The sequence below is a fragment of the Chiloscyllium punctatum genome, chromosome 2 (assembly GCF_047496795.1).
Source record: "Chiloscyllium punctatum isolate Juve2018m chromosome 2, sChiPun1.3, whole genome shotgun sequence".
In the NCBI taxonomy this organism is placed as follows: domain Eukaryota; kingdom Metazoa; phylum Chordata; class Chondrichthyes; order Orectolobiformes; family Hemiscylliidae; genus Chiloscyllium; species Chiloscyllium punctatum.
Window position 1 is genome coordinate 132,814,955 of NC_092740.1, and position 16,611 is coordinate 132,831,565.

The window sequence follows — 16,611 nt, forward strand, 5'->3', positions numbered from 1 at the left end:
TTTCAGAAAGACTTGGACAGATTGGCGGGATGGGCAGACACATGACAGATGCAATTAATATACAGAGCTTTTATCCATATAAAATAATGAAACAATGTTAAAAATTATTACACAATATGTTTTTGAGTTTTTAAAAACAGTACTTCACTAGCCTCAGCTGCACATACAATCAGCCAGTCAGCTGCAGCCTAGAGTCATAGAGAAGTAACAGTACGGAAACAGACCCATCAGTCCAACTCGTCCATGCAGACCAAATAGCCGAACCCAATCTCGGCCCACCTGCCAGCACCTGGCCCATATCCCTCCAAACCCTCCCTTTTCATATACCCATCCAGATGTTTTTTAAATGTCTAAATTGTACTAGCCTCCACCACTTCCTCTGGCAGCTCATTCCATAAACGTACCACCCTCTGCATGAAAAAGTTGCCCCTGAGGATTCTTTTATATCTTTCCCCTCTCACCTTAAACCTATGCCCTCTAGTTCTGGACTCCCCCACCGCAGAGAAGAGACTTTGTCTATTTATCCTATCCATGCCCTCATGATAATATAAACCTCTATAAGGTCACCCCTCAGCCTCCGATACTCCAGGGAAAACAGCCCCAACCCATTCAACTCTCCCTATAGCTCAAATCCTCCAACCCTGGCAACATCCTTGTAAACCTTTTCTGAAGCATTTCAGGTTTCACAATATCCTTCTGATAGGAAGGAGACCAGAATTGCATGCAATATTCCAAAAGTGACCAAACCAATGTCCTGTACAGCTGCAACATGACCTCCCGACTCCTGTACTCATTACTCTGACCAATAAAGGAAAGTATACCAAATGTCTTCTTCACTGTCCTATCTACCTGCGACTCCACTTTCAAGGAGCTATGAACCTGCACTCCAAGGTCTCTTTGTTCAGCGACACTCCCTAGGACCTTGTCATTAAGTGTATAAGTCCTGCTAAGATTTGCTTTCCCAAAATGCAGCACCTCGCATTTATCTAAATTAAACTCCATCTACCACATCTCAACCCATTGGCCCATCTGATCAAGATCCCATTGTAATCTGAAGTAACCTTCTACACTGTCCACTACACCTCCAATTTTGGTGTCATCTGCAAACTTACTAATGCTCACATCCAAATCATTTATATAAATGACAAAAAGTAGTGGACCCAGCACCAATCCTTGTGGCACTCCACTGGTCACAGGCCTCCAGTCTGAAAAACAACCCTCCACCACCACCCTCTGACTTCTTCTACCTTTGAGCCAATTCTGTATCCAAATGGCTAGTTCTCCCTGTATTCCATGAGACCCATGAGACCAGTCTCCCATGAGGAACCTTGCCGAATGCCTTACTCAGGTCCATATAGATCACATCTACTGCTCTTCCATCATCAATCCTCTTTCTTATTTCTTCAAAACACTCAAGCAAGTTTGTGAGACATGATTTCCCCCACACAAAGTCATGTTGATGATCCCTAATCAGTCCTTGCCTTTCCAAATATATGGACGTCCTGTCCCTTAGGATTCCTTCAAACAACTTTCCCACCACCGATGTCAGGCTCACTGATCTATAGTTCCCTGGCTTGTCCTTACCACCCTTCTTAAACAGTGGCACCATGTGAGTCAACCTCCAGTCTTCCAGCACCTCACCTGTGACTATCAATGATACAAATATCTCAGCAAGGTGCCCAGCAATCACTTCCCTCACTTCTCACAGAGTTCTGGGGTACACCTGATCAGGTCCTGGGGATTTATCCACTTTTATGTGTTTCAAGACATCTAGCACCTTCTCCTCTGTAATATGGACATTTTTCAAGATGTCACCATCTATTTCCCTACATTCTATATCTTCCATGTCCTTTCCCACAGTAAATACTGATGCGAAATACTCATTTAGTATCTCCCCTATCTCCTGTGACTCCACACAAAGGCCGCCTTGCTGATCTTGGAGGGGCCCTACTCTCTCCCAAGTTGCCCTTTGTCCTTAATGTATTTGTAAAAACCTTTTGGATTCTCCTTAACTGTAGTTTCATAACCAAACACTCGATTTCTTTCATTATCCAGCATTCCCCACACCTACCAGCCTTTCCTTTCACCCTAACAGGAATATACCGTCTTTGGATTCTTGTTGTCTTATTTTATTTTTAGATTTTAGATTACTTACAGTGTGGAAACAGGCCCTTCGGCCCAACAAGTCCACACCGCCCCGCCGAAGCGCAACCCACCCATACCCCTACATTTACCCCTTACCTAACACTACGGGCAATTTAGCATGGCCAATTCACCTGACCTGCACATCTTTGGACTGTGGGAGGAAACCGGAGCACCCGGAGGAAACCTACGCAGACACGGGGAGAACGTGCAAACTCCACGCAGTCAGTCGCCTGAGGCGGGAATTGAACCCGGATCTCTGGCGCTGTGAGACAGCAGTGCTAACCACTGTGCCACCATGCCATTTTCCGTGCCGTGCTTCCCATTTTCCAGCCGTCCCTTCACCTGTGAACATCTGCCTCAATCAGCTTTTGAAAGTTCTTGCCTACTACTGTCAAAATTAGCCTTCCTCCAATTTAGAACTTCAACTTTTACATCTGGTCTATCCTATCCATCACTATTCTTTCCCTTCCTATGTCATTGGTGCCAATGTGTACAATGACCTCCTGCTGGTCCCTCTCCCCTTTGAGAACATTCTGCACCCTCTCTGCCATCCATCACATCCCCTTGCACTTGTAAATTCCTCATTGCCTCTGTCCCTCCAACTGATCCATTTGATCTGATAGGATTCGCAACCCAGGCATTTATTGCAGATAAAATCCTCAGTAAAATCCTCCCACATCCGACAAGAAGAGCATGTCATTCTACTCTAGGCTATTTTTGCTTCTTCCAATCTACAGACCCAGAAAATAACACTGTCTTATTCCTCTATAAAAACATTGCTCCAGACTAAGTTAATACTTATGGTTTATATTTTTAAGTTTAATCAAGAGACATATCTTGATAAAACATATAATCAAGAAAGAACTCATTCTACTCACTACAGCAGACTCACTGTAAGGCCACACTTAAAAATATTCACCTAGCTGTTTTTGTGCTGTGACCTCTCCCAAACAGGTTCCACCAAGATTAGTTGTGAATTTCACTGTTTGTTAATTTTCCCAGGTGCGGGAGTCCAGTGATACATGAATTCAAACAGCAAAGGCAGTAACTGCACAGGTTCACTGCTGTGTCAGTTAGCAATGTGGGTTTCTCTCTCTCTCCAGCACTGAACTCACCATGTGCTACCTTTTTCTGTTCCTCTCCCTTTTAAAAGTGCTGTTGATTTGACTTTTTTTTCTCCAAAGTTCCAAAACAATGCAACAGCATATAAAACAATAATTGCGGCTCCTGGACTTTGAGGAAGTCACCTCCAACACCGAAAATACCTCAAAAAAAGGAGCCTGTTACAGACAGAAAATTTTCCCGGCCTCCATCTCGGAGCATTGGTTCAGAAATCATTTAAGACTTTGGAAACTACTACATATATTACCAGTATGACAGACTCCTTTCTTGCATTTTATTGGAGATTTTCAGAAACCAACAGTCTAGAAATAATCTATACTGCACACACAGAAATCAATCATTTTCGACAAAGAAGAATATTTAATTACATCATGCAGATTTTATTTGTCCTGACTGTGTTGATTGGTTTAGGAACATCCTTTATTCAGGTTGATTCTACCAAATGAATCAAAATTGTTTCATTCATGACACTTGGTACCTTATTGTTAAAATGTAATAAGGTCTGAAAAGTTGCAACCTTTGGTGGGTCATATTTGCTGATTTTTCTCTACCATTTTCGATTGGATAAAGGCTAATGGTGAAAATGAAATTTATTTAGTTGGATACATTGGGTAACAAATCTATAAAAACGTTGCTTCAGGAAAGTGATTTGCTTTAAAAAAAAACAGAATTCCATCCATTTTATTAAGGTAAACTTTTAATCATGTACATCATAGAATCCCTACAGTATGGAAACAAGTCATTTGGCCCAACAAGTCCACACCCAACCCTCAAAAGAGTAACCCACCAAGACCCATTCCCCTACCCTATTACTCTCGATTTACCCCTGACCAATGGACCTAACCTACACATCCCTGAACACTGTGGGCAATTTAGCATGGTCAATCCACCTAACCTGCGCATCTGTGGATTGTGGGAATAAACTGGAGCACCCAGAGGAAAGCCACACAGACAAAGGGAGAATGTGCAAACTCCATACATACAGTCTCCTGAGGCTGGAATCGAACCCATGTCTTTGGCACTGTAAGGCAGCAGTGTTAACCACGAAGCCACCATGCTGCCATGTTGTTTATACAGGGTACTCTTAATGATTGGTTCCATGTCCTATCCCATGATCTGCTTCACAAACACTCCTTTTGTACTTCTAACATAGAAGGACTGGGGAAGCGAAGGACATAATTTTCTTATAAGGACATGAGCCTCATAAAGTTATGAAGAACTTAACCTTTGGAAAGTATATTTGTAAACACAAACCCTAAAATATCATCTTGGAAATGTGAGAATGAGAGTGCCTTCCATGGAGGAGGTGGGAAGAGTGGAGGAAACAAAAAAGCATGGAATATAAGGCAATGCCAGCAACAAAGTCAGCCTCATTAGAGGGATTGCTGGTGGTGAGAAATAATGGGATGGCTGTGGAGGAGATTGGTTGTTTGGGGTGAGGAAGTGGTGGCTATAGTAAGGTGAGAATTGAATTGGGAATGCAATTCCATAGGAGGAGGGATTACAATGGAATATGTTGAATGGGAGATGGAATTGGAAGATGACGTTAGATGTAAAATAAAATGAGGATGATGTGAGAGAAATAAAAGGAAGGGGATGGGTATGATGTGAGGAGGATGAGGATTTAAGAGCACTATTGCAAAATTGAGATTAATTGCACTGCCAATGTTTGTGGGTCTGTGCTAGTATTAACCTATTACTCCACGTGACTGAGGCCAAATGAGCTTCTGTGCTCAAGCATTTGGTGGTTAGTTTTGCCAGAAGTCACCGAGTAGTGTTATGCAACTGGTTTTTACTACAGTTTATCGTAGCATCTCACAACTTCGAATTAATGTACTTCCATAATGAAAAATTAGTGATTGTCAGCATGAGTGGACAACAGGTTGGAAAGAGAAAGCCAGTGCTGAGAGGTACATGCTACCAAGAAGAGTGATGACAAGAGGTACTGTTTGAGAAATAATGTGATGACAAGACATCGGTTAGTGGTGGCACAAATAAAAAAACATTGTTTTCATCCCACATATAAGTGGTAATAAGGCATGTGTGGTTTCTAAGGTTTCGGAAAAATTCATCCTCTCTTTTTATTTCACTATTGTGATCCAACATATAACTAAAGTGAAGTCAGAGATAACATTTCTACTCCATCAAAAATCTAGTTACCCTATCATCATCTTGGATCAGCAAAAACAGTTAATTGTATTTCATATTACCATGGTAAACTGCTTTATTTTGAAAGCTTCTACAGTGACAGTGCAAATAAAACCTTTTCTCACCCCCAAGTGCCCTCAAACTCAATACTGATTGCTTGTCAGTCCTGTTTGTATAAGCTATAGTAAATTTCCAAAAGTTCAGATTCTCTTACAAGCAACTGTCAGCATTTGATGGAAATTGGTGATAATGTGTCTCGTGATTCTTACTGTTTTTTTATCAAGATTGAAATGTACACCTAAACCACATTCTTTACTGTGTTGTTAAGCTTTTCAGTACAAGACAAGGAAAAGAAATCAAAGGTATGCAGACTTTGTTTCTAAGCTGAAGAATTCCTTTTTCAAGAATCTGCCTATGATTACAGCTCAGTTTGATAAGTGAGCTCTCTGTACTCAAGCAGAGTTAGGCACAGATTCAATTGTAGACTAGAAAAGGACATCAGATCTCAATTGGACAAGAGTTTGACATATTCTTCAACAATTTATTCATTGCCATCCAGTGAATGCTAGCTGACTCCCCAACTGCACAATATCCTCCTGACTGACCTCTCCAATTCCAATTTGCACTTTCATGATTCACAAGTGGTCTTCCTTTGTTTCACAGTTGTCTGACTAATCCACTCGCAAGGACAGAAAAACATTCTAATTGTCACAGCAGATAATTCTGCATACCAATGTACATAATCTGTGAAGTCGACTGTTGTGTTAGCAAGCGTTCAGGTTCTGAATGTTCATAAATCTTTGACCCAATTTTACTCTTTGATCGCTCCCATTACTGCTTGGGTTTGTGTCCTAGGTACTCGTATGAAATAGTAAGGAATGCAGAACATTTTGAAACTCTTGAAAAGCTAGTAGCACTGATTTTAACCATTAGTTGGAAAGGAATGGTATTCACTGTTCACATGCTTCTGGGTGCCCATAAGTTTTGAGTTTTTGAACAGGACATGATGTCATTGAGAGTTTGATATAATGCAGGGGATTTTTGACATCATCAGGGCAGGGCAGGGCAGGAAACAATGAATATGTCCCATCAAACAATCAGATGGAAAAATTCTCACTGATATAGAGTAAACCAGACTAAATAAATGAGATAACATTTATTTACAAGTCATGTTTAAAATGAAAAGTACAGATTTGAAATGCAGATGCAATTAAGAAAAGAGACATTGAAAAAAAATTACTTTGGATTTTTTTTTCTACCTGCTTCACTAATTTCCTTCTGAGGAAGCAAGACTCAAGAATTGTCAAATCATTTCTTTTCAGGGCCAGAGAGATTATTTATCAGTATTATCGTTTATCATTCCATTAAGATCTCTCACTCATTCAATTCCTAATGCACCAACCCTATATTTTTTCAATAAATTTTAGACTAGAAATCAGGGACTGAGGTCTTAAAGCTGACAACATTGTCTGTCTTCAATTGGTGATTCTCTTAGCAAGTGTTGCAGAACAAATGTAGAATTTAAGTTAAAATCAGGTCAGCATTGATCTTATTGAATGGCAGAGCATGTTCAAAGGGCCAAGAGGCCTATTCTTTTTCCTTTGTTCACCTGTTCATATGCACCTTGTGGAAGATAAGTGATCTCCAAAAGCACCTTTCAGATTTTTGCACATAACTGGATATGCACATACTCCAAAATGTGCTGTCAGATTATATATACTAAAACAGTGATACCTGATCACAAATTATGGGCCATCAACTGAGATAAAGTATGGCAATTAAACAAATTCACACGGACATATTTTTGGATATTTTGATATAGCTTGAGCAATTGTATATCTCACCATCAAATAAGAAACTAAAATAGACTGGGAGTAATATTAATTTCACTCAGCAAGCAGAAATTTAATGAGATTCTGTAACATGTCAAATATCCATCCTATTCAGTCAAATAATCTGCTGCCATCAATAGAGATTAAATCAGAATGGGTGTAAAATCAACATCCACATAATTTCCCATCCAGCAAGACAGGGTCAAAATTTTCCCAACAAATTTATGTAAAACAGAATGCTATGACAAGACAAAAGAAAAACTTGCATTTATATAGCACCTCTCACAATCACAAAATATCCAAAATACTTTACAGTCAAAGAGTTGCTTTGAAAGTGTAGTTGCTATTGTAATGTCAGAAGGACCACAGTTATTGTGCAAAGCGAATTCCAACAAAAGTCATGATTACTGACTAATCATTTTATTTTTGTGAACTTGATTGAGTATTGATCAACATAGGAGAGACAACACCACTACTACCATGAGATCTTCAGCATCCTTCAGTTTAGCACCTCATCTGAAATACATCCCCCTTTGACAGTGCCACGTTCCCTAATACAGGCTATTAAGCAGCAGTCTTAACTTTATCTACACATTCCAAAGTAGGGTTTAAATTCTCAAACCTTCTGACTCAAGGGAGGACTACCTACTGAGTCATGATTGACAGGTACCTTGGATGAAAATGGAGGAGGATGGAAAACAATCAATAACTGAAAAGAAAGATTAATATTTTGACAATAATTCTTTATTGGCTTTATCTGATGAAAAATCACACTCACAATTCTAATTATCTTCCTTCCAGAGGCTGACTGAAGTGCTCTGTATTTTGTCAACACTTTGTTTTTATTTTTGATGGTGCATTATTAAATTGAGAATAAAGTGGGATTCTATTTCAGACTTTCTGACCCAGAAGTGTGTTTATGTTTGCGCATGAAGTAAGTAGATCTTAACTCGTACTTCAATGTAAGACCTTGTATAGTTCAGGAAATAAGAGTTGCTGATGACAAAATCTGAACTATGGAAATTTATTCATTTCTGAATTTCTGCAAATAATTTCTGAAGGAAATGCACTAAACACTTGTTTAATTTCACCACTATTAAGAAAAAATCTAATTAAAGTATTAACATGTCGAGCAATTCAGATTACTCGTTATGTTCATTCTATAAAAATTGTTCAGCTGTAATGTAGTAAAAAAGTTAAAGATGTCTGAAGCAAAATAACTGGCATTATTAAGTAGTGACAGGTTTTTTTAAAAACTCAGTTTTTAAGAGCTGAAGTTTGCTAAACTAAATACCATTAAAATATCACAGTGTAATCTGCAATATCATGTCATTCAACATGTTGATGTCATGACATTTAAATAGGCTTTTTTTCATTACAGCTTTCCTTTCCACTCTCTCAGCAGCAACAGATTATTGCTGAAACTTTTCATCTGTTAGTAAGTTCACAAGTCATAGAGTCTGGCCACACCAGTCATCAAACATCTATCTTCTCTAATCCCATTTCCTAATATTTGCCCTATATCCTTGTACTTCAAGTGCAAAGGAGGTTTACGAGAATGATCCTGGGGATGAAAGGCTTGTTACATAAGGAGTGGTTGAGGACTCTACGTCTGTACTCAGTGGAGTTTACAAGGATATGGGGGGATCTGATTGAAACTTAGAGAATATGAGATGCCCGGATAGAGTGGACATGGAGAAGATGTTTCCATGAGTAGGAGAGACTTGTATCCAAGGGCACAGCCTCAGAGTGAAGGGATGACCTGTTAGAGTTGAATGAGGCTGAACTTCTTCAACTAGATAATGATCAATCTGTGGAACTCATTGCCGCAGAATGCTGTGGAGGCCAAGTCATTGAATATATCTAAGACAGAGATAGATAGGTTCTTGATTAGTAAGGGGATCAAGGATTAGGGGGAAAAGACATGAGAATGGAATTCAAAAGTGTATCAGCTATGATTAAATGGTGGAGCAGACTCAACGGGCTGAATGGCCTAGTTCAGCTCCTATATCTTATGGTCTTCCTGGTCATCTAAAATACAACTGAGAGAATTTGAAGTAAAGGGTTCCTGCCTTTACCACCTTTTAAAGCTAGAGTTTCAGTTAGCTACCACTCTCTGGATCATTTGGGATTGGAATTTCAAATGCTGCTGCTGCTATGATTTGTAATCTATGTTCCTGGAGAGAACTGTTGGATTCTGTGCCTTGTGAGGATGTTATAAAAAATGATGTAAACAGATGGGAGGAAAGGTAGAAAAGCACATGTCTACATGTTGAGCTAATAAATAAGCATCTGAGAAAAATGTAAAATTTTCAATTGGAAGGCATGGGATGCACATTATCTGCGATATATCAGGGTGTAGCTGCTGTCACTATAGCAAGGAGCTATGAAGATTGATAGATTTCCTCGTCAATGAGATTAAGAAGTGGAACTGAACCGGTGATAATGGTTGCCAATGCTAGTGCTGAACAGTGTGTGTTTGTTGACATTGAGTGCTGGGAATCCTGAAGGATTTCAGGCCACTAGCATCAATTGGACAGTAGAGACTGGTGGAGGAAACCCTGGTGAATGAATGGTTGACAGCTGAGGGAGTAGAAATGGGAGCAGACTTCTCTGATGTGGGACAAAGTGGCAAGGAAGAGCCTCAGCAGAGGCATCCTCGTGATTATGCGACCAGACAGGCACAGAAGGAAGAAAGTTCTGCCTAAGATTTTGGATGTACCACCCCAGAGTCAGCTACCTAAAAATGAAAGCATCTCAGTTTTGGGCAGGAGGCTACTCATACCCAGGCAGACTGTCTAAGACACTTGTACTTTGGTCCACAGTGAACTGATGCCTTTTGGCCCCATGCCAGTTCTCTGCCTGCAGCCAATGAGGTCACAACAGACTTGAATTTTAATACTCTGGATCATTCCAGGGGTCTACAGCAAACATAGTGGCACTGTGGAGTTGGCAGCTCATCGGGCCATCTGGCAGATCATGGCTACCATATTCTGAAGAGCAGAGGATACATTTATTTTGAGACAAGGGACTGCAGACACAAAGCATTTGACTTTGATGCCAGACAATAGATTATCTTAATATCTCTATAAATGTTAAAATGCTGCTCCTCCTCCCACCCAGAACAGGGTAACGTCTGAATTTCCAACAATATGGTCACACTGCCAGTGGAGTACATGTGCAGCATAGACATCTCTGTTCTCTGCAATGGTTCAACAATGCCTGAGTATCTCATCAGCCTTGATACTCCAGCAAGACCATCTTCATTTGTGCTGCCTTAAGCCCAGAATCTCCACTGAATGGTACATCTCACTATCTGTCCACTGAGTGAGACTGGCGACCGCTGATTCTGTTTCATTTGCCACCTCCTGCTCATAGGCAAGTTGCCTCACCTTTCTACTCCTGTTGCTGCTTGTGAGTGAGAAGCATGACATGATACTACAGGGCTTATGGCATGCTCCCTGCAACATGGAGCTGATAAGTGCAGAACCATTCAGCTCTACCTCTGCTGCACTCTCATGGGAAGCATAGGATGGTGATTTGAACTTGGCTAGTAAGGAGGTGCCTCAACACATCCAACACCATACACTACAGCAATTAAAGGGCCACAATGCATACGCTTTAACTAAAGATAGAGTTATAAAATGGCCCTGATCTTCACAACCTTAAATCTCATATCTCACCATCACCGATGGCCTACCATGATGCCCACTCTTGCCTGTCCCACAATATAGAGTCCAGTTAATGAAGGTTCAACTTATCACCTCCAGTATGAGTCATGACATGATGTGCGCATCCTTTTTTTCCTACAGGATGAGGAGAAAATGATCTATGACTAGTCAGGTCAATGTTACATATTCTAGCAACACATTAATATGAAATGTTGTGCTCCTCAATGATGCCTCCTGTGAATTGCTTCTCTAATGTAATTGGCCACTTGCACGAACAATGAAAGGGGTAATAACAGGCAGTGTGCTGACCTCACCATGTCAAAAGTTTTGGATCTTATCAGATCATTGATTCTTGTTTACTACACTGGACTTCTTTTATTGCTCACTCATCCACCACTGACCTCTGTCACTACCTACATCCAGACTTCTTAACTCTGTGGGGAGGAGGACAAATTTCTTCTACCTGATGCTGGGCACAAAATATTTTGCCTGGCAGTGACTCTCTTAGTCAAAATAGGCTTCAAAGGATTCTTATCAGTCCTGTGAACCTTTGCCATCTCTGAACCTGCCGATGCCATCTCCACAGTGACTGGCAAGACAAGTCACAGCCTTTTCAAAAAGCCCTGCATTCCTGCATCCTGACTCCAAGCTGTTTCCACTGCTGCTAAGTGGATACTGAACATGCCCCAGTGCAATTGGGCTCTTTCTATTGAAGAGCAGTTGCAAGTTGAATTGTCGGGTGAGAATAAAAGAAGAAGTATCAGAATCATGAGCATGAAAGGTTGCATCATTGGAAATGGAAGTACAGAGTCATTGCAGAAAATGGGGCTTGAGGAAGTATTGTGGTGATAGCTGCAGAGAGACTGGGTATCGAATCAATATTGGTTAATGTCTCTTGAAATGGAAAAATTGAGAAAGGAAAGAGTCAGAATTGACTGTGTGAAGGGTGGAAGTTGGAAGCAAATTTGATGACGTTTTCCATTTCAAAGTAAAGGCATGAATTATCATCATAGAATTCCTACAGTGTGGAAGTAGGCCATTCGACCCATCAAGTCCATATCAAACGTCTGAAGAGTATCCCACTCAGGCCCACTTTAACCCTGCATTTCCTATGGCTAATTCACCTAAACTGCACATCCCCGGACACTATGGGGCAATTTAGCATGGCCAATCCACCTAACTTGCATACCTTCAGACTTTTGGAGGAAACCGGAGTACTGGGTAGATACCCATTCAGACATGGGGAGAATAAGCAAACTCCACACAGTCATCCAAGGGTGGAATTGAACTCTGGTCCCTGGTACCGTGAGGCAGCAGTGCTAACCACTGAGCCATCCTGACATCTCTATTAGCACTTATACAGTCATCCATGTACCTGAAGTGAGAGTACACCCTATGAATAACTGGAACAAGTAAAGTCCCATGCACCCCACAAAAAGGCTGGCATAACTGAGACCCATGCGTGGTAATCTTAGCAACACCTTTCATTGGAGAACGTGAATGATGTTAATGATATTGTTGAATCTGAGAACAAATCTCAGCCGGTGCTGGTGAATGATGATTGGTTGGTCCATTCAAAGATGAAACCAAGAACACTCAACCTGTTTTGTTGGAGGCTTCAGATTAGATATACATGGTGAAGAGGAGACAGTGAGGATCAGAAAACTGAAAACTGTTAAATGGGTGAAGGGACTTGGTAGAGTTGTAGATACAGGTGGAGAAGAGAAAGACAAAAAGGAAAAAATTAAAATTGGGACATGCAGAAACCACTTCGGTGAGGGAAGGTGCTGGTTGAAACAATGGATCGACAATGTCAATCTTATTTGCAGGGTGTTGGGGAGGAGGTAGAAGTTCAGGTTTGGGGGATTTATGGGTTGGGAAGCTGCAGAAGGAAAATCTCCAGAGGAGATGAGTTCAGTGACAATCCAGGATGCAATGGTTTGGTGTTTGTTGCAGGGCCTTGACCCAGGGCAATGAAAGAGAAAGTGGGTATTTGGCCTCTGCTAGGTCGCGGTCAGTACAATAACACTTTCTTTTTGACAGGTTCAACAACAATGTTGTGATTAGACCTGAGAGAATAAAGTGCAGCAGGTTCAGAGGAAGGCAGGTTAGACTGGTGGGGAGACTAGAGAAATTGAACCACAAGGCCAGTTTCTCAGTGAAAAGGTCAAGAGGGTGGTAACAGCTTAGATGGAGAGAGAACACCAGGATTTGAGTGGGTAATTTGGTTGCCCGGTGTTAGAAAACAACAACTGAAAATGTGTTGCTGGAAAAGCGCAGCAGGTCAGGCAGCATTCAAGGAGCAGGAGAATCGACGTTTCGGGCATGAGCCCTTCTTCAGGAATCATACCCGAAACGTCGATTCTCCTGCTCCTTGGATGCTGCCTGACCTGCTGCGCTTTTCCAGCAACACATTTTCAGCTCTGATCTCCAGCATCTGCAGTCCTCACTTTCCCCTTAGAAAACAACAAGTCAAGTATTGAGACCTGTGGTCTTTAAATACCTGAACTATATTTTATTCTTAGTAAAAATATCTACCAGATGGTAAATATGCAATTTAAATTCATCTGTGATATTGCACCAATTCTGCAGTTAAGTAGGAAATGATAGTCTATGTGGATTAAAGGAATGAAGGTTATCTGTCACTATTTTGCTGGTAACAATACCTTCACCCTGGTCTCTCCCAGGCCACTGCAAATTGTACCCTTTAATCAGTCTGTTAGCTTACAAACGATGTGTATCTTACATCAATAAACGTCGTCAGCAAAGTTTTGAAGCGAAGATGCAAACTTAGCTAAAGTAACCTATTTTTAAAAAAACTAAACTAAACTGGGTCGCAAGTTGGAAAGCGGCCGAAAGCTAAACCAGTTCCTCACAATTAGGTACGTCAGCAGCAAGTGGACTTGAGCAAACGGGACGGGGAGGGGGGGGGTGTGGGGGGAGAGAGAGGGAGAAAATATATAGAATAAAAAATCTTCAATCAGAATAGCAGCGGGAACGGTCTTGGACCTTCGTTCAGCTTGCAGTGCAGCGCTTTGCAAACAGAACACTGAACTTGAACGCCGGTGTCGGGTATTTGGGGGGAACTGTTTAGAGAAGGGTTAGGGTTAAAGTTCGAAGAGACGGGCTGTGAGTTTGGAAGGGAATCCTGAGTGAGTTTAAACCTTGAGATTACAACTTCCTCAACTCGCAGCATAGAATATCGGGGTCAGAAAAGAAGCGCAGTTTTACATTCTTGTACCTGTCCCAGTAATCCTAGACTGCGCCGACAGCGGAATCTCAAAGCGAGCCAATTGCACACAGATCCTCCATGCCTGACATACCTCTCTTTATCATTGCGACCTCTACCTCAAAAGCGATATCTTTGGCGTCAAAACCTCCTCGTACCATTAACATCAAATGTGTTGTCAGTGTTATAAACTGAGTTTAACAAAAAAAACTTGGAGAACAATAGAACACTGTACTTTGATTCTGTCTCTGAAACTAGGAGTAGATTGTTTTTCTTAAAGCATTCCAATGGCCACAGGCGCTAAAACATCTGGGGAAAAAAAACATCAGGAGATGGGAGTGGCGTGTGTGTGGAAGAGATGCTAAATATAAACTATCCTTCAAGATTTCCTACTAATATTTGGGACCCTTTCCACCTGTCCGTTAACCCCGCCTGCAGAAATTAAGGGGATATGGCGTGAGACTTATTATTACTGGAGTATTTTACTGTGTTTTTTATTGAAAGACAAAGTCAGGCAGGAGAGCGGTGAAGTTCGTGAAATCCCAGATCAATATTTGTGTTGCTCTGTCCATTGGCTACAATTCTGTCTCTCCCGGGGATTGGTGTGTAATGAAGATCCTGGGGGGAGGGAGGGTGGGTGTACCAGGGGCCTCGCCCACTAAAGCACCACGTTGATGTGTTTTGTGTGTAGTGATAGAAGCTGAGAGAGCACGGCCGCTCCGTCACAAGCCTTCCCACACGCACACACACCCCCGACAGCAACAGAAACCGATAACTCCAGCCATCTGATCACTCGGAGTGTCCCGGCAGGACCCCGAGAGCAGCTCATCTGTCCGCTCTGTTTCGGACAGACATCCGAGGAGGTGCGATTCTTCTGGAAATGATGCCAGTCACGGAGAGACACATGTGGGAGTGACCTGGGGGGGCAGTCCCCCTGGAGTGAACTGCAAGCACTTTCCAGTTGACATTCTCGACGGTGACTTGAGAGAATAAAACACACACACACACATAAACACTGGAGAAGAAAATACGTTTGTGGACAAAAATACACCCCAGAATATATACGATCTGCAATCGCGAGATGCCTGGGTCCCCCTTTGAGACCACCGCGTGGACTTTGTTCAGATTTCTGCTCGTTTGTCCAGCAATTAAGGTGAGCGATTTTTAAAGTCCCCTCAATTCCCGAAGGTGCAGAGAGTGAGTGAATGTCTGCGGGGGTCTGGTTTTTTTAACTGCCGGGCGGAATCGGTCCCATCACGGTTCACCCACCACTCCTTGAACAGGAATCTCATCTTCTTAGGAATCGGAAAGTGAAGAGTAAACTTCTTTTTTAACAGATGTACACTGAGCGGACAGGTGTTTGATCGCAGCAGACGGGGAACTTTACTCTTGTTTAGTTTAGTTTTTAACACATGGTTTCATTAAAAGCTGCCTGAACTCAAAATTGTAAAATCTTTATGTTCAGAGGTGGTTAAAAAAAATCTTAGTCTTGAGGGCAATGGAGGAGCTCTTGGAGAGAAAAAAAAATCCTTGGGCTTGTCAGGGGAATAAATGTGGAGACACAGAACCTCTGTATTACACCAAGATTGACATTGTCTCTAATGGAGAGGATTCCTGGCTCATCACAGAAATGTATTTGTTATTCAATATAGCAGAATTATGTTCCTTACCCCGCATATGTCCTTTGAAATGACCCCCTACCTCAAAAAGATTTGTTTTAAAAAAGGACCTTCGTTCTCGGAAGCATCTCTTTGATTGGGACAGGCGACTGGTCTGATGATGGATGAAGGGCGTAGGTTTAGTTTTGAAGCGAGTGGACTTTGAAGTGTCAGGACTGAGCTGGCTTGTGCGTGAATTGCTGAGGTCCAAGCCTTGTCAAGTTGGGGCCTTATTGGTGCGGTGAGCCGCATCCCGTGGTCTTACCGCAACTACTTATGTATGTATCCGTCCCACTGGTGAAACTGTCTGGAAACGCCTGAAGTTTCTTCCACTGGTGAAGGGTGTAGGACAGGTGATGCACCTCAACAGGAGGTGTCCTTAAACAAGAATCCAATAGGATTACTAGGAAGGAGTTCTACGCTACCACTGTCCTGTAAGTGTTTCTCGACTGAAGGGCTTGGCTCTTATGACTCCTTGTTCTGTATGTGAGAAAGTCCCTTTTTAATCCATCCTGTCAATTCTTTTCACAGTCCTAAATCAATATTCAGTTTGCTCTCTCTTTTTAACTTTCTGTGTTTCCAAGAAATGCAAATAGTGGATGCAATCGACTTTTGCTGCCCTGACGACATTTTGCTGATCCTATCCTGCATTGACCATTCCAGAGGTGGTGGTGGGTGGGTGGGGGTTGGTGGTGGGTGGGTGGGTGGGGGGAGTGGCGGGGAGGGAAACTCCTTAAAGTTTTGAAGCACTGATAGGATTAAATTTAGAGCAAAAGAGCAAATGTAACAGTATGCCTTAACAAGGC

At 41.8% G+C, this 16,611-nt stretch overlaps 1 protein-coding gene across 1 annotated transcript in view; it reads left to right on the forward strand.

The window, feature by feature from the left end:
• Nucleotides 1-14,936: 14,936 nt before the first annotated feature.
• LOC140489990 (ADAMTS-like protein 1) overlaps nt 14,937-16,611 on the forward strand; it is a 557,511-nt gene continuing 555,836 nt past the window's right edge. The window contains exon 1 of the mRNA XM_072589066.1: nt 14,937-15,300. Coding sequence (XP_072445167.1) covers nt 15,229-15,300 — 72 coding nt within the window. The 5' untranslated portion in view covers nt 14,937-15,228. The remainder of the gene's footprint in view (nt 15,301-16,611) is intronic.